This window comes from Trematomus bernacchii, unplaced genomic scaffold (genome assembly GCF_902827165.1).
Source record: "Trematomus bernacchii unplaced genomic scaffold, fTreBer1.1, whole genome shotgun sequence".
Lineage (NCBI taxonomy): Eukaryota > Metazoa > Chordata > Actinopteri > Perciformes > Nototheniidae > Trematomus > Trematomus bernacchii.
The window spans coordinates 3,480,478-3,499,484 of NW_022988043.1; the positions used below are offsets into that span (position 1 = coordinate 3,480,478).

Here is a 19,007-nt window from a genome sequence, read left to right on the forward strand (position 1 = left end):
CACCTTATAGTTAACACCTGTGCTTTTTTTACTATGCAGCGTCAACTTTTCAAAGAACATTGTTGCAAAGAGCATGCCTGGCATTTTCAGGAAAAATACAGGGGTCTGGACCATAGACTGTATAAAGGTCTGGACACAATATCACTTGCTCTTTTATTATACCTTATACGCCTTGAATATTTATCCAGTCCACATCCAGAAACCAACAAGTGTTTACAAACTATTCAAACTGCAAATGACATGACACAGTCTTATATGATCCACATTTACAGGAAAGGTCCTGCAGATTTATATACTGTATTTTAGCTAGCGCGGCTACTAGCCGACAAGTAGCTGCACTCACAATCTCTTTACGTTGCTTAAAACAAACAAAAGATCGACAATATTCGACTTCTAAAAGAAAATGTAACATTACCTGTTAGCTGTTGTGTAGTTTTTTCCATGCTGTCATATTGATAGCGTTCCCATGATGTGGGTTGGATGTGGAGCACACCTGGTGCCCTGCAGACATTACACGAGTTGTTTGAGTCAGGCCAACAGGTCAGAGGTTAACTTCCCTAAATGATCACTTTACATATTTTCTTTTGAGCACGTTATGGTTGAGGTTGACCAGTAGTTTCCTTTGGCTACTTACCTAAAAGGAATTTCTTCAGGAATAAAGGAACTTGTTAGCTACAGAGTATTATATTTCCTCTTTTGTAGTTGGGGACCCTTCACCTGTTTTCCTGTTCTTCCTTACAAGCTGCACTCCTGACATTCAGAGAGCTAACAACATTATGACAGAATGGCATTTTCTGTGTACAGGGCTGGCAACAGGGTCCATTCATTGTCTTACGAACAATGAATTAGCTTTTAGGCAGACATAATCATTAGCTTAATCAACCCTAAAAAAATGATGCTTAAAAAATGTAAAAGCTTCACATGAGCCCCTCCAAATGTCCCATAGTGAAAATAGCATCAGGTACGAAATCTACTACCATTTTTATTGAATTAATTAAAGGGTTAAAGTACAAAGCACAGATACTTTAATGCACCAGCAGCAATCTAGCTATGCATGTCATCAATTACTCCTTTTGACTGTGAAATTAGTCAAAATCATACAGTCTATGGTTAGAAAGCTGCAGCTCAAGCCAAAACAATTTGAGCCAAAGTGACACAAAATTGAGGGGAATTGAATACCCACCAGTCATGTACCATAACAAAACTTAAGATCACCCTGAAAGTGTATGCCATTCATATTAACAAATGTGTGAAACAACTATACCTATCAATTATTCACTCCAGTCCAACTGGTAGAGTTTGTGTTACAGAAAGCCACAATACATCATAACCATAGAATGCAGTTAAAGACTCTTGTGGAAACAAGACTACCCCAGGTTTCCTGGCCTTGTTTTCTGTGGTTCTTATTGTATTAACTTGTTCCACTGAACTGGGCAATTTAGCCTATTATTTTAATATCAAGTGTCAGTGCAGCCCTATAATGCTGCCATTCAAACAATTCATCCAGTTTATTTTAACATTTAAGCATAGAGTGAGGCTTATTTGACATCACATGTTGCCAAGAAGTGTCATTTACTGATCAGAAAGTTAAAAATATATTTGACAATTATTTTAGGTATAAAACACTGGATATGTTGGCTGCAACATGCTGCCTAAAAGAACTGTTGTAAAAGGCTTCAAGAACATTTCAGAAAAGTACATAGCAGGCCAATTTGGTAGTTTATTAGTCATTTGGCTCCCTTATGGTCTCACTTTCTGTAAAACCCACAGCCAGTGGTAACACTATGGGAGACTGGTCCACAGCTGTGCCACTCCATGAATATATTCCTCCCTTTGGGTGCATTTTTTAACAGTCAGGACAAGAGCTATAGCAGTGCTGAGGATTGGGCAGAGCGTATATATCTGGAGATCCTGCAGGAATAGGAGACTGGTGATAAATTCATTTTATTACCAGCCATCGGAGACTAAAGCAATTTATTGTATTTTAATCTACAACTTGGCTTCTGTGACTTTTGTGAATAAGCTATTTCCACATGCACCGATAGTAGCAAAGAAAAACAAAAGATTATTGAACTCTCAAGAGAACTTACAAGAGGAAGAAGTCTTTTTAAACATCTGGTTTGTAAATGATCATAACAGAAACGTGTACACCTTACATTTCATAAAAGTGGCCTAACATTTAATCAAGACAGCTGTTATAAGTAACACTAGTAATGACATTTAAGAGACGTGTTTAAGTCACAAGCCATATCATTTTGAGATATGTATCTTATTGTTATTAAACTATACTCTCTGGTTCAAAAGAAACAAGTTTGAGGTGTATTTGTTGATCTCTAGCTCCCTCTGGAGGGTTAACGGTGCACATACGCCAGATATTCCTCCAGATGGCATTCACAGTTTACTGCAGCATCATGTGGATTCCATTCATGCCAGACACACATTTTGCCCATATATTGGATGCCTTGTTCAACACGTTGTAAACAAGACTACTTAAGGATGGTTGGATATTACAGTTGTTTGTTTAAGGTCATTTTAGTTAGCATGCACACAGACAAGTGAATAAATCATCAACTAGAGACACACAAGACAAGACAAATCAGAGCCAAATGAGCGTCTTTATTTTACAAACGCATTAATCTATTGACATTTTTTATATAATAAAAAAGCAATTTACAAGCTTAAGAACCAAAACAAAGCAGCACAGAATGATGATGAGTAAAATATATAATTTGAATAAATATATTTTATTTCATGCTATAAAATAAAATTCATAAATGGCAATAGATACATCAGCTCTAGCTAGCTTCATTTACTTCATAGTTGTACAAAACAGTAGAGTTCTGAGGTTCACAGTTGGGTTGTGAGGTTGTGTGTAGAGTGGACAAAACAGGAGTTAGGGCATGTCTGTAATAATGCTTCGGTACGTGGTCTCCAGCGCTCCTCGAGCTTCAGCTCTGTGGAAAATATGGGCTCGTTGAGGCAGAATGTTTGGGAACCACTGACTGAGGACTTGTTTCCCCACCTGAAGAGAAGTGCACAATTCTACTATGGACACACATATGTCCAATGAGACCACTTTTAACATGATATACCCTGAGTTCTAAGTTCTTTTTTTGCCTTGTCTCCAAATACATATGAGCCAGAGACATTGCAGTGTAGAGTTTAGGGAGTTGTAAAGGGAGAAGGAACAATAGATTGACTTGAAATCTTCCCTTGTCCTAAACAACCACAGCTACAGTGTCAGACCCCGAGGATGCTGAAGGAGACCCCTGAACCTCGCCATGATGACAGACGGCCCCCTCCCAAACAGTGGCTTTACAGCCCAAAATCCCTTTCATTATTTGACACAGCTGGAGGTGCAACTCTGAACAGTGCCACTAGTTTGATAACCATGCACTTGTTTCTTGTGTTGCAGTTCACTGTCTACCACTGGCTTTTGATGAGCATTCATAACACCAGCCAGCAACGTCGCTTTTTCATTTAAATATATTTTTTCTGAAGAGGAAAGTCAACCCGTCCAAAGTTTCAGAAAATATATATATATGAAAAAAGATCAATCAATATCAAATCGCCCTGGTCTTACTTCAATTCACTAAGCCTCCTGACATTCATTCTGTTTGATATACGACAGGTCAATATTTCAATAGGCTTGATGATCCCAATACACCGCTTTTAAAAAGGTTATTGCTTTTTCTTATGATACACAGTGGACAGAAACTGACAGAAAAGCTATGGAAGACTTAAGATTTTTTTTCTAAGCCTGTATCAGTGTTTGTAAACTACCTGAAGTGAGTTTATTATAAAAAAAGAATAGGACGAGCTGCAATTTCAAAAAGTAGTCTGACAGCCTTCCCTGTAAACACTTCCTTTTGATTACTTGTGGCCCATAATGCATCTCCTGCTCCTCTCCGAGGTGTGGAGTTGATTTGAGTGGATGTCAAGTTCAGTTGGTTTTGTAAGTGTGTATCACATTTAGTAACTAGAGTTCATGAAAAAGCAATACAACGATTTCCCCTCCATTCACCTATGATTATATGGACTCGTTTAAAAAAAAAAAAAAGAAAAAAGATCGGACTCGTCTAAAGCACCATTTAAGAGGGAAATGGTCCCTAGCAAAGTGATTGAGGGCATTATAGCTCAGTCCCTTAAGAGAAAACACAGAAATAAACTAGACTTCCCGGATGGAATTGGTATTGACTATAAAAAGAAAAACTGTAAGTGCACAATTGATGACACAAATACATGTAAAAACAATGATCCATTGGCAATTTCATACAATTTTGTGGTTGAGCAACGTGCAATTCAGCTACAGTATATAAGGGAAAGCTTCTTTTTTTCTCCTCCACGAATATTAGGTTTATCATCTGCTAAATACCCAAACAGCTGTTCCCTTGCCAGATGCTCCGAGTGAACAGAGAGGAAGTAGACGTGTGTGTGTGTCATGCATCTCCTTCCTTCATTGAAATGCCAAAATACAGTACATTGTTAAGATTGTCCAGAGTGGTCAGAGAGGAAGGATACAGTGAGGTCTCTGAACACTGGGAAGTGGCTTGCAGGGAACAACACTGCTTCTTTTGATTGTAATTCATTGCTACAAAAGTAGATTAACCATAAAATCAGTTGTCCAATCCATGATTGCAAAAACTATAATATAAAGAGCCAGATCAGGGCACAGGACTTGAGCTGGAAAACAACTGGACAAAGATGAAATGAATTCATTTGTATTCATTCTTGGTACCACTATAGATTAATACTGTGGCCATATTCTATAAATTGCTCTATTCAATCCATTAGAAAAGGAAAGAGGCACAGGAATCTAAGTGCCAGCATCTTCAAAGTAAAGCTTGTGGCAAGGCACTAAGTTAAAGATGCCACTTTTTGTGTTTTGTTTACATTGGCTTTAAACAATTACAATACCTATTGCACAACTTTTATATTGTCAGCTTTTGTATGGCTTAATATATTGTGTTATTTATGACTTTGCTGCTTAATGTCTTCTTAGCAAATTGTTCAAATTGTACACAAGTGATTGTTATAAGCTGGGAAACGTGCATTCCTTGCAAATAGCAATGGACTAGTCCTACATTAAATTAAGAACTTCTTAATATGAGCATTCAATCATGTGATACAGTCAACATTTTAAAGTTAAAAAATCACCCATTAGTCTTTGGTGTGAACTCTTGGCACAAAATTATTTTAGCATTTTGTACCTTTTACTCACAAAGCATTACTGACAAGGAGGTTTGAACATTTCCAACTATTTTCTTCCTAGGTGAGGTGTATTCGTCGTAGGCAGATTCAAACAGGTCACTGACTGATCTTTAGTGAGGTCAGATCAGCTGTTCAACCTGCACATCAGCGGCCGACAGATAAACACTCCACTCAGTAAACATTCGTCTAAAAGGACTGTACAGGTGGACAGACTGTGGGTGTGATGAACTAAAGTGTTTGTGATGAAGCCGGGCACACAAAGACAACGAAAAGCTAGCTATACCGACTTTTGCCAAATTCCCTACATTTTGGTTCGACTGTCAACGAGAAGACAATGACCGCACATTCACCGGAATAATACAAAAAAAAAAGACTGCACGCTTGACGTCAGACATGAGAAACAAAACCCAATATTCTCCCACCAACCGAACATAGAACATTATATGTAAACTGTGAGAAGAAAAAACCCAAACCCAATTCATTGACACAAATTCAGCATGGACTCGATTGGACAAAATAAAAGCAAATAGCAGGTGCTCTTCAATAAATGTATTTTAACAGCTGGATGGTAAAAAGGAAAAAGCATGATAGCACAAAAGTGACCACCCAGCTGAGCTTTAAATGTCCTAAATATAACAGGATAATCAATCAGGCCTTCTAAGTGCCTTTTTTATGTATTAACTGTAAAATACAGATGACCTAAATCAGAATGGAAATAAAACCCAAGTCCCTGATCCCCATGGCTCAAACTGTATATAATATGTAGCCATATGCATGACTTGTAGACGTTAGTATTCATGTGATTGCAGAGTCTCATTAAAGATCACACTATATGTACGTATAGGCAGAAGCACTGCTGTCAATCTAGTCCTACCCTGCCGCATCAGAATGAAGACAGAAGTTAGCACGTTTTCTCAATGGCACAACCCCCGCCCCTCCCCCCCCCATCTCTGCAAAGTGCATCATACTTTGGATCACCAGCTACTTCTAAATACATTAACTCTTAGCCTTAATCTAGCTGTGCCACATCAATGTCAACTAGGGATGCCAGCGATTATTCGAATATTCGTTACAGTCTCCATAATCGAAGATTATTTTTAAAATTCGATTTTATTTATATATCTTTTTATTAATATTTATGTTTTTTTTTTTCCTGGTTTGGTTTCAACCAAAATATAGACTAATGCTAATAATAGTAATAGTATTAATAATTGTAAATGACCATTGACTAATCGATTAATATTCGCCAGGGCTGTCCGATTTTCGATTTTGATCATGGTCAGTTTCTGGCATCCCTAATGTCAACACCATAAAGTAGGGTAGACCAATGAGGAAAACTTGTTGCAGTTCCACATCTGACCCCGATCAATGCGGAGAAAAAAAAGATCACAGATCAATCGTCCCATCGTAGAAAGGTGGGACAGAAGCAAAGATAAGAAAGGAAGCAAAGCAAGAGCTCTTTGAAATAATGGAAGAATAAACCATGTCAAAATGGCTGAGATTCCTTTGTTCTTTCTGTTTGCATATCATTCAGAAGAGTATACTATGTTGATTTATATGAACAGTCCAGAGCTGTTCCTACTGTGCTGAGTTGACAATGAGAACTCTGAGTATTAACCTAGAAGCCTACCTCAGGACAAAACAATTTAAACATACAATAATTCAGTAAAAGTCTGCCATCAGAGTATAGAGAAATATAAATGACTTCACTGTGTGGACGGATTTCACCCATTTCATGGATGACAGCATCTGAAACCACGAACGGGTGAGATCTGCAGTAGTGATGAGAGATAAGATTCTTAAGTGTTTTGAAGAACAAACGTTACAAGACAGCAAACTCATGTTGAAAATATGCAGGGCCATTTTCTTACTCTATTGTCTGGAGAAACAAACAAGAAAGCTAGCAAATGTACTGCTAACATAGCACCTTCTTAAACATCATTTCAACCTGGCTGACCATGAAACAAGGACTTTGTCCCGTATCCATACAATCAGCAAGGAATATTTCACATAAGTATCAAGGCTTTGTGTCGAGAGAATATTCTGTACAGGGTTTGGCAATAAAGATACTGTACATACAACCTAAAAACGGATTTCAAACGGTGAACACGTCTGTGCCTAGTAGGTTCTTGGCTATGAGGTAGAACCTGGTGAGTTCATTAAGTTAAAATACTGTCTGTTATGAGTATGTAGTTGTATCATGAGGTATTGAACGGATATGTCACACGAAGCTTTGCACTGGCAGAAAAATCATTCCTTGTGAGTAAGTGACCTCCTGTGGCCACATGTGCAAAAACAGGTCAGGTAAAAAGGTGATATGACAAGCATCTTACCAGAGCTTTCACATTATCAATTATTGCAACATGCCTATATAACTCTGTAAATATGTTTTAAAAAACATGGAAAGATAAAAAGATAAATCAATTAAGGGGTCTTGATTATTGGGACCTCCTCAAAAATAGTAAGTTGTCACTCCCTTTGCTTGAAAGAATCGGATTTCTATAAAGCACGCATTTGCTCTCTGCATTCAACATCTTACTTTCACAAATTGACAGAAACCCCTTGACGCAAGAAATGTCTATAGTAGAGGGAGCTGATTCAAAAAGAAAAAAAGTCCTTTAAGTTGAGTTAAGATAAACATTTCTTAAAGCTTCCTTAACCTGAAGCAGGACCTAAAAATCACATCTTGAGGCTTGAGCTTCCTCTGGACTGCATTTTGAACTCTCCTCCTCATTGGCCGGTGCCTCCTCTGCATATTGTGCCTCAAAGGCCATCCCCTCAGACGTTTCCTGCGTGTCCTTCTGACCTGAGCTTCCCTCGGTGGTCTCTGGAGAGTCTATATGGTTAGTCACCTCTGATGCTCCCATGTGCTTCTTCCTCAGGTGCTGGTTAAGGGTGCCCTGAAACGGGAAGCACTTGCCACAGATCTGACAGTGGAAGGGCTTGTTGTCTGTGTGGCCACGGATGTGGTACTCCAGCTGGTCTTTCCTTGTGTACTTCTTGCCGCAGAATTTACAAACGAAGGGGGTGATTCCCATGTGCAGGCGCATGTGGCGATCCAGGCTCCCTTTCTGGTTGAAGGTCTTACCACAGTAGATGCAAATAAGTCTCTCGTTGTAGGGGTACCACTGGCTCCGCAGGCTGCGCTCTCGCACGTCATTCTCCAATCCCGTGGGTCCCACGACTGATTCGCTGTCTTCTGAGCCTGGTTTGATACGACTCAGCACTCCAGCCGGGATGCCCAGGGGCCGCTTCACTCTGGCTCGCCCACCTCTGTAGCCACTGAGTAAGGAGCGGGAGGGACTGGAGCTGCTGAGGTTGACGAAGCACGGGGTGGACTGCCCTGAGTAAGAATAGGCAGCCGACTGGATGACTGGACCATAAGATCCCACACTAACAGCAAGTACCTGCTCTCCGTCTACCAGCTCTGTGTGGTAGCCATCATCACCGGCTGAGGAACTATCTGAGTAAGTGGGCCTCTCGGTCTTCTCAATCTTCACGTGCACGTCGGTCACCTGCCCATCTTTGCCGATCAGTTCCACTTGCTCCATTTCTCCTTCCATGCGAGCATCGTGCTCTGACACACTATCACTGCTGCCTCGGTCCGACTGGCCTTCCTCCGGTTGCTGTCGGCCTCGTCTGTGGGTTTTTCCTGGCAGCTCAAAGCGCACTTCATGTCCTGCCTGACTCTGCCGGGAGTAGTAAGGGGGGGAGATCTGGGTAGGGTTTACAAAGAGGTTGCTGTCGTTGACCCCATTGCCGCTGGTCTGCGAGTCGCCCTTCCCTGGGCTGCAGACACTAACTGGGATGCTGATCTTGGAGTGGATGCTCTCCAGGATTTGGGTACACTTGTCAATGATGGCTTGCATCTGCAAAAAGCTGGCCGCAGTGAGGAAACTGATAATGTCCTTGAGCTGTAAGGACATGTGACCCGTGTAGCAGAATGCAAGAAGCTGCTCAAACACCTCAGGGCTTTTGATGACCGAGATGGAAAGGCCACTCATGGTGCTGAGAGCCGAGTGGTCACGGAAATAGGGTGAGCTCGCTGCCAGCACGGCCTTATGGGCTCGAAACGGCTGGCCCTGAATGTGGACGATGATGTCACACAGCTTCCCCTGCAGCCGCAGCTGATTGAGCTGGTCCAGAACAGTGTTACTGAACTCCGGCACATCGAACTCGATGTAACTGCCGTCGTCCATTTCTTGGATATGTTTCTCCAGTTTGTCGGCTGCCTGATGGGAAAAGGAGAAAAAGAAAAGACAGAAAATTATTAGTTTTCTTTAAATTGCATTTTCAATACACAGCAGAATTGTTTAATTTTTTTAACAACTTATTTAAGATGACAGTCTTATTTTATACATTAATGTATGAAAAATGCTATGCCATAAGAAACAACACTGAATGAATTGCAGCAAACATAGACTGCTGTATCATATCTTCCTGTTGACACAGCGTCAGCCTCAATAATCCTGTAGTGGGCAGTGGGCAGCCTCTATCGGTCAGGAGGCCCGGGGGAACACTACAGACATCTTTAAAGACATCCACAGGCACCATTATAAATGTACTATACAGGAGGACTGCAAAATGTGTTGTTAAATATTGAGATCTTGATTCAGGCAACTACGAATTATTACACCATAAGGACAAAGATTGCGCCATATTTGCAAAAATCATTTACTGGAATTACTCGTTACTCTGCTGCAACAGAGCGGACTGGAATTACCAGCAATACAGCGCCAGTAAACCCAACGTTCCGAGGTCAGGGAACATTTCTCTCAGGGAGGTGATTCCTGGTTTTCCATCATGAAGGTGAAGAGTACATGTTGCAGGCAAGTACTTGCTTTACCTGCTAGTAAAGCAAGTACTTGCCTGCAACATGCGCACTTTGTGCATGCACGAGAGAAAGATTAAAGAAGATGCACTCCACTTTGTAGCTCTAAAACGCCCTGTGAATAACTTAAAGTTACGACGGTAGATCACTCTCCTAACATGTCATGATGACAGCATTCTTTGTTACTGTCTCTCATCAGAACCTTAACTAATTAAAGTCAATGCCAGTGTTTCCCACACATAAGATTTACTTTGGCAGGCCGCCCAGGTATATTAACGGTCACTCAAGTATACTTGGATACACATTTCAGCATTTTTTTCATGCATCTCAGAAAACAACGGCATCAGCGATTGATGAACTGGTGACACAGGAGGCTGTCTGGGAGCTGGGAGATCTGCGCTCAAAGGCTCTCACTCGGGTCTCGCTGCCTCAGCTCTCCAGCACCAGACACTTATTTTTTACGCTGTTATTTTGTATATATTGATTGTTGTGTTTTTTATCTTAATGTGTGCATATGTGTCTGTTGATTGTGTATATAGGATATACATATTTTTATACATATCTGTATATTGTATAATTGTATTCGGGATTGTTGGAAACGTCATTTCGATCTCTCCGTCTGTACACACAAACTGAAAGATTGACATTAAAGTCACGGGATGGCCAGCCGACTACTACCCGAACGGACACTGTTTCTCCTCCACTCTGTTGAGCTCGGTGAGATTAAGAGCAGGGGCCGAGGCCTGCACCGCCAAGTACCACACACCATAAACAACAGCAGAGAGCAGTATGAGACTGGTTATTGATGTTATTTACCTCATTTATGTGGACTCGTTTCATTTCAGCTCAGTGTGAGGTCTGCTGTCATGTATGGTGCTTCACAGTGGGCAGAGCCCAGCCCCCGCCCAGAGGAGACGGACAGCTCACACTCACAAACGCCACGGCAAGTGTAACAAAGGCCCTGCGAGCAAAGAGCCAATATATTTATGTAATCACCAGTAAATATATGTACAGACAACAAAATATTTCATTCAACAAAATACAGTTGATTCAGGTAACTCGTGCTGCACTAAAGAAACCAACATTGGAAGAAAAAGATTACAGGTGTTTTTTTATGTTATACTTTAATATTTCTTTTATAAAAGATTAAAAAAAAACATTAAATAACCCTATATATGCAGATATGTTTTCCCAATGCAGTTATTTAATTGTGAAGCATAAACATTTCATTGATTTTAATAACTTTGAATGACCTCTGAGGTGTGCATTGTGCAGCTGGAAAAATCTGATTTGGGCCTCAGTATCGTCAGAATGACTAAACGGTGGCATAACAACTTGATATGAAGATCCCCAAATGAAACCAGTTGTCACTCTATAGGTTCATTTAATAAACACAAGATTGAAAGCACTCACCAGCTTTGACCAGCTACCACTACAACAAGGTCTATTTTAAAAAATAATATTTAAGGTGTTTTTTTTTAGAGCAACATATAGAAAGTGCAATAGAATGGCTGTTAATACTGGTTGTTTTGTGTTAGTGGCACCACATTTCCATAATGCATTGCAAGTATATGAGGGAGTGTCACAAAGTCATCCAAAGACACAATCAGAAAGGAGATGAAACGATTGCGACTGGTTGAACACAATATGCCGATTAGTCATACGAGGGTAGAGATAAAAAGGTATGTGCCGCATTTGGCAGAGAAAGAGGAAAAGTTGGTTTGCCTGCAGCTGCTATTCTACGAAGAAGAACATTCTTGAAGGCTTCTGCCAATCTGTGGTTAGCTTGCTCCGATTATTCTACCTAGTGAGCATAACAGCCTCTTATTGCGTTTCATAAGCCCTTACATCAAGCTTAAGCTAAAACATTTTCACAAAGTCAAACATCAGATCCTCCAGGGAAAGGCGTTGCTGCTTCAAAAGGGACACAGTGCTATCTCTTTTGAGAATAACTCATTAAAAAGTATGTTAATGATGTATCATTACTATTGTGGGATAACTATTCCTTATTTCAATGTCCATTTGAGATGTAAAACATATTTGTATACACAATGTTTTGGGTACAATTTCCACAAGTGAAAGAAAGAAACTAAATATTTGATTTACCTCTTGTAGCGGCTCTTTAGTTTCAGTTTACTTCCTTAATCTCTCTGGATTCTCTCCTGTTTGTACTTTCAGATATTTGCTTTTATTTTAAGAGTGTCATGTTTACATTCAGCTGCCTATGAAATCCAAGCATTTTCTGACTTTTTTTGTTTTATTATAAACTTTTTTAAATAACAAAATGACAAGGCTTAAATGAAATGTGAATTAGCAGGCTTATTCAACAAAGGCTATTCATGAAGTCTATTAGTAACCTACACTATATAGACACAAGTATTGGGACACTCCTCTTAATCATTGCATTCAGGTGTTTCATTCAGTCCCATTGCCACAGGTGTATAACACCTAGCCAGGCAGTCTGCCTTTACAAACATTTGGGAAAGAAGGGGTCGTTTCTAAAGAGCTCACTGAATTTGAATGTGGTACTGTAATAGGATGCCACCGTTGCAACAAGTCAGTTTGTGAAATGTCTTCTCTCCTAGATATTCCACGATCAACTGTAACGGCCCGTCCACACGGCGGCGTGCGTTGACTCTTCAACGCTTCTGTCCATTCACTTTGAATGGGGTGACGTCAAGCTTCGCCGAACTGCATTGTGGGAGCGTCGCTACGCGTTGCTCGCGGCAAAAATTGAGCAATGTTCAACTTTTGAAGCTTCGACGGAGGCCTCAGCCAATCAAATCCCGCTTATGCAAATCTGACAGTACAAGCGCTAGCCAATCAAACCGCGTGTATGCTGGGAGAGCCATACCGCAGGTCATTTCCTCATGTTCCAAAAAATGGAGGATAAAATAATAATAGCAGTAGGGAATCACCCGGTCCTATACGACCAGTCCCTCTTTATCTACCGGGATACAAACCGGAGGAGCCAGGCATGGAGGGAGGTGGCAGAGACAGTGGTAGGTCTTCGCCTGTTTGGGGAGTTTATATCCAGTTTACTTCGGGCTTCTTTGCTTTATATGTCGGGGGCGGGAGATTCATGTGATTGGTTGTTGGTCGCGAGAAATCCCCAAGCTTCACACACGCCCACCGCCAAGCTTCAACGCACGCCGCCGTGTGGACGGGCCGTAAGTGGTATTATTGCAAAGTGGAAACGTTTAGGAACCACAGCAACCTCAGCCACGAAGTGACAGACCACTAGGGCTGTCCCGAATACCATTTTCCGGGCTCCGGATATTCGGTAGTAATCAGCAGCGAATATTCGGCGCGGGTTGGTAGTAATCGGCAGCGAATATTCGGCACGCACGGTTAGTTAATGTAACTAACCCAATTTGTGTTCTTTGAAATTGAAAAGGATATTGTGTTGATGTTATTGTGCATTGTGTTTGTTACTTTCGTTGCGGTTGTATATATATGTCTTAAGTGTAATTTGGCTTGGCTTCCTATTTTGTATGGACATGCTTTTATTTTGAAGGAGAGTTAGCGCTGTTGACAGGAAGTTGTTGTTGCTATGAAAACAACGTGACGGAGAAAAGGAGCGGAGATTAACGGAGAAAATAAATATCTAGATATAATCTACATATAAAGACGGAGAAAGTAAAGGATAAAGTTTATGGTTAGGTGTTAGCACCCCCCGAAGAGGCACAAGCTCTTACGTTGATATTGGAGATTTCAATAAATTCAAATTTGAAAGAACAAAAACGAATATCCGAATAACGAAATTGAAAACCGAATAGTAGGCCAACGACCGGATATTCGGGTACACCCCTACAGACCACGTAAAGTTACAGAGCGGGGTCACCGAGAGTGCTGAGGCGCATACTGCGTATAAGTTGCCAAAGCTCTGCTGACTCAATAACTGCAGAGTTCCAAACCAGCTCTGGCATTAATATCAGCACCAAAACTGTGCGCCGGGAGCTTCATTGCATGGGTTTTAATGGCCGAGCAGCTGCATGCAAGCCTTACATCACCAAGCACAATGCCAGGCGTCGGATGGAGTGGTGTAAAGCATGCCGCCACTGGACTCGGGAGTAATTTGAATTTTGATTTGGACCACGGCAATGTTTGAAGCTTCAAACGATTTCAGTCAGCCCAAGCTGATTTTACTAAACAAATTAGCAGAGGCCCTTTTCAGCAGAAACTGTTCCATTAAATCAGGGGTGTCAAACTCAAGGCCCGGGGGCCAAATCCGGCTCTCAACTTCATTTTATGTGGCCCGCAAGAGCTTGCAAAGAATATAATACGTTTATTATACGGTTACATGCCACTTTACAGAAGCAGGTTGCCCATAAACTACATGTCCCATAATGCATCTCGTTTTGTGACATGCACACTGAAGAGACTTGCAATGATTTGCCCTGGACTTCTGCTTTCAAACGTATTTAGTTATTACCCTATCCGATAATAATCCAATCCAGAGGCAATAATGTAATACAATACATTATTTTATATATATATATATATATATATATTATATATATGTATATTTATATAGTTACAACCGGCCCTTTGAGTGCAACCATAATGCTAATGTGGCCCGCGATGAAATTGAGTTTGACACCCTTGCATTAAATGCTATATTACCAACTGTGTCATTTAATGTTTGTAGGAGCAAATAATTCAGTTTTCAAAACCCTTAGTATGCGACAGTTCTCCAGCTCAACCTTCCTCTCCCCCCACTCCATCTGCCCTTCTCTCCCTCTGCACCTCCTCCTCCCTCCCTGCCCCTCGCTGGCAATTCAGCAAAGTATTTTCTGCGCATTGAGTCCCTATCAGCACTTTGGGAAAGTAAACTCTTTCTCCAGTTGCCAAAGCTTGCCAAGACACCTGTCAAACAAGCCATATGCTCTCCTCCTGGCACAGAGGAGGGAAAGATGTAGCAAAACGGAGAGAATCGTAAGAAGGTGTAATGTATATTATTTCCACTCCCCCATTACCAGCCTTCAAATTCAGCATGTTCATACAGTTAAACATACCAGCAATGTCTGCCAAAAGCTTGCTACTCTACTGAATGGAGCCAAGTTGAAGGGCAGCCAAAGAATGTATGCTCAGTAGAGATGCACATGCTGGGTAAGGGTCACATGCTTGGCTCACGTGGGAAAAACTGAAAATGTTTTAACTCAGCTCAAAAATTCCTTATGTGGCTCAAGTTGCCTTTAGGGTAATAAACATTTATGACACAGCTGCTTTATGTAGGTAGGTTTAAAGGATGCCGAGTACATTGTGATAGTTTGGATGACCATGAGGTCAGCATAACTCATGTAACTTAGCCACGTCACTCAAATAAGGAGGGAAACGAAGAAAAAACATTAGAAGAAAAATCAAAGTCAGCATGCATTGTTTGCTTTCTTCAACATCAGCAGCATTTCACCTACTTTGAAAAACAGCTTGTGGGGCAGAGCAGACCCACAACAGAATTGCTTAACAAGCAAAGGTTGGCAGAGCAATTTCAAACAGATAGTAAAAACCAAGATAAAAATAGACTAGATTCTCATACACTCATGGTATGATGTGGTGTGAAAAACATGCAGTGCAGATATTATTAAGGAATAGTAGGAGCTCAGTATGGAGAGCTAAATATTGTATGCTTAGCCTTAAGGTGCGCTCTCTTATTTGATTTGAACGGAATAACAAATAACTTTCATTTCAGCCTATTCACTATAAGTAGATAAATTCAAAAGTTACTTGAGTCCCTCCTCATTATCTGTATACTTTCCAAACAACACATAAATGATCAAACACTGATTTCCCAACTCGATTAAAAACATTTAAAACATGCATTGGTTCAAATATTGTTGTTGATGTCATGTACAACACTGATTAATCGAGGCAGCCATAACTTCATTAAGCTTTTAACTAGTAAGAATATGAAGAAAATAATAAGTATGCCGCCTATTTGTCGCACAGCCATAGTGCTGTGTGTCTTTCGGCAATATGGAGGTGAGGAGAACGAGATTCTGTTGATTTCAAAAAGTACACTTTATTGCTGTAAAAGAAAATATGTTGAGCATTTGGTGTACCATCAACCTTGACAAATGTACATGTTGATTGCAACGAGAACAGTGCTTTTAATGACCTGCAGTAATTAGCTAGGATATCATCCTGCCACATTGTCTTTTCACCTAGAGCCACCCTGCAGTGATTCCGCTGTTGCAATTACAGATGGCAATAATACATTTGACGCAATGCCCTTAAAACTTGTTTTATTACAGCCAAAATGGTAGAAAATACTTTAACCAAGTCAGCCATCGTTTGCTGCGGCAAAACCCTGCACATGTCTGCATGTAGTGTCAGTTTTACTCCCATCTTTAGGTAAGTGTCCTACGTTTCGAAAATATAAATAATATTAAAATAATAATGGATACCACACTGCTAAATACTTGAGAATATTTAGACTTACTAAATACTACCTGTTGGGTTTGAAAACTGTCAATAACGTGAGGTCTATATCTATAAATATTTAAAAAATAATACCATATAATGGGCTATGAACAACATTTTTAAAAAGGTTAAAATATCATGGAAAATTACGCAATAGGTGAAAAGAAAGCCACCTGACAATGCCGCAGCAATTTCTGAATTCCCAGACTAGCAGGATCTACCACAGAGTCCAGTTTTCACCAGACATTACTGCACATTATTGCACAATACTTATTTCAGTTGGTGGTTCAAACCAATACAGTTTTACTGCTTATGCCAAACAGAAGGGTTCAATGGGTGCAGAGCCATAATGGTTGCTTATGCATACGTCGTAATTGGTATGGCTCCACTGTGTTCTGACATGCCTTATAGTTCAAATATGTAGTTATCCTGGAATAAAGCATGCTGTTGTTTCCAAATGGTGCTTTTAACGCTACAGATAAGGGCCTTTCAAAACAAAATGAATGTCACAGAAATGGTAATATTCCTTGATGAGCAAGGTGAGCCAGGGTATACAGAATAACCTGCCATGTCCCTGCACATTGTACTCTGCTGCCATAACATTGCGTACTATTACTTTTACCGGTACATTTAATGTGACTAAAACTAGTACTTCTACCTTTAGTATTGTAGCTTGACAGATATTCTGCAAAAAACACGGTAGGTAATGTTAGTGCTACCTGTTTATGACACAACACAGTGAGTTTACATATTATTTAAGGTACATAGTATCTCATTACCAAGTTGGAGTGGACACTGAGGTACACTAGCATACTGTTCCTGCCACTTGCTCTCTGCTGCACTTTCTCAATGCTCTATGATGCATACTCAACTAATCACCTGATTTTGTGTTATTTTATGTCTTGTATTGATAACTGTATTCTATGTAATATCGATTTCCCGTGACTATTTTATCAGATGTCAATTCTCTACTGTGAAGCACTTTTGACTGCAATTATTGTAGGGAAGGTACTATACAAATAAAGCTTATTATTATTATTGTGCATACATTCAGTACTGATACATTGCAAATGTGGGGTGTCTCAAACTTTACTACAAACCATTCTGTTAGTAGTTAGTTAGCTATTGATGGGGGGTCTATACTAAGTCACCTAGCGAAGCAGCTAACAATAGCGTTAGCTTGGCATCCACCTACTTTTTGCCGTTGTCTCTATCATTTTACATATCGACGCCAACTTGCATTAACATTTGTTTAAAAGAGGTTTTGCTTTGGCTCAAAAGGGCCGAACCACCCAAACTATCAAGCAGCACACAAGCTAACTACCACAGCGTTAGCTACATTAGCTAGAGTAGAATCGAACAATTATCTCAGAAAACAGCCCAACTTTCCTACAGCCTTCATACTTTGACTCGTGTCGGGTTGTCTTACTGCTTGGACACGCTTTCTCCGATTATTAAAACGCTTGACAACATTTCATATGTTAGTAGCTTAAGTTACAACGTCGAACGCGGGTGCAAACTATGTCGGCTGTCATGCTACTGTGCTAGCTTGCTTATGCTACCAGTTAGCACTAGTTTAGCTAGCAACCATCCCATATCAGCCACTGCTAAGTAGCGGCTAACGCTAGCTAGCATCTAGTTCGTACCGCACGGTCGGAGGCAATTATTTCCCTATTACTTTACGTGTCATAGCAAGAACGCACCGACATTGCCAGCGCCCTATTGTCACCAGTTCAATTCAACATTCAAGTCCATTTTACTCACCGTTTTGCAGATGAGCATTAAACGTTGTCCATTCCCCTCAGTAGTTCGCTAACAGCCAGGCCTCCCCCCCTCTCCAGTCCAGATGTGTCAGACAGTTGCTGCTGCAATTTTTGCATCAACAGGAAGTGTTCTTTTGGCTCTTTGCATTCATTCTATCAGTGTGTTTTGCAGCAGCCCCTCCCTTGCTTATGTCAGTCTTAGCCTATGTATTGAGACACCATGTCCAGAATACACGACGTGAAGGATAATAATATATATAAGCAAAAAAAATGTAGTAGCCTTTAGCCGGTGTCCAACTAGTTTTCAACAGATAACGTGGCTACCGCCATACTTTATATACTGACTACCCCATTGCTTGTGGTATATATTGTAACACTTTCAGTTAAAGTGAACACTAAATGTATCTGTTTTTAGTGCATCTGCCGGTCTTGTAAATATTGTTTATATATATATTATTTATATTTGAGTGTTGTATGTCTTTTAATAATGGACCAAGAGTCTCTTTAAATAAAGCTGATGATGATGATGATGATTGTACTAATTTGATCATTTAAGTGTCTCAATGCAAATCCAAGATGACATACATCTAGGTTATACCTTTCTAGTTTTGCACCTGTGCAGCTGAACAAAACATTATCTACATGATGGTAACTGTTCTTTTAAAGTTTTTTTTCAGTTATTTGGCTTAATTTTGTGAATTTGTCTCTTAACAACTTCAACTCTACTTATTTTCAGCTTTGCAAGTCACATTTCTAGTTCATTTGGTCAACCATTTGCT

General features: G+C 40.3%; 1 protein-coding gene and 1 long non-coding RNA gene across 3 annotated transcripts in view; both read right to left on the reverse strand.

Moving 5' to 3' along the window:
• The window catches only part of LOC117472619, a 44,296-nt gene extending 43,803 nt beyond the window's left edge, over positions 1-493 (reverse strand). Inside the window, exon 1 of the long non-coding RNA XR_004554945.1 lies at positions 416-493. This is a non-coding gene — a long non-coding RNA (uncharacterized LOC117472619). The remainder of the gene's footprint in view (positions 1-415) is intronic.
• Positions 494-2,596: 2,103 nt separating this feature from the next.
• Positions 2,597-18,336, reverse strand: zbtb34 (zinc finger and BTB domain containing 34). 2 transcript variants are annotated; one of them, XM_034118121.1, is made up of 3 exons: positions 18,230-18,335; positions 10,859-11,003; positions 2,597-9,443 (listed from the first exon to the last, which is right to left on the reverse strand). In XM_034118121.1, the coding sequence occupies exons 2-3, from the start codon at positions 10,880-10,882 to the stop codon at positions 7,884-7,886; spliced, it is 1,584 nt and encodes a 527-aa protein (XP_033974012.1). In that variant the 5' UTR covers positions 10,883-11,003; positions 18,230-18,335; the 3' UTR covers positions 2,597-7,883. The 2 variants fall into 2 exon arrangements, with proteins under 2 accessions (XP_033974012.1, XP_033974013.1); XM_034118122.1 differs by lacking the exon at positions 10,859-11,003 and having other exon boundaries at positions 18,230-18,336.
• Positions 18,337-19,007: the final 671 nt, after the last annotated feature.

What these genes read in the sequence shown, in the direction of transcription:
- zbtb34 (XM_034118121.1), bottom strand. Translation starts at nt 10,882, where the DNA reads ATGAAACGAGTCCACATAAATGAG. An exon ending in AACGAGTCCACATAAATGAG is followed by an intron (nt 9,444 to 10,858) that starts GTAAATAACATC and finishes TTTTCCCATCAG; the next exon opens with GCAGCCGACAAACTGGAGAA.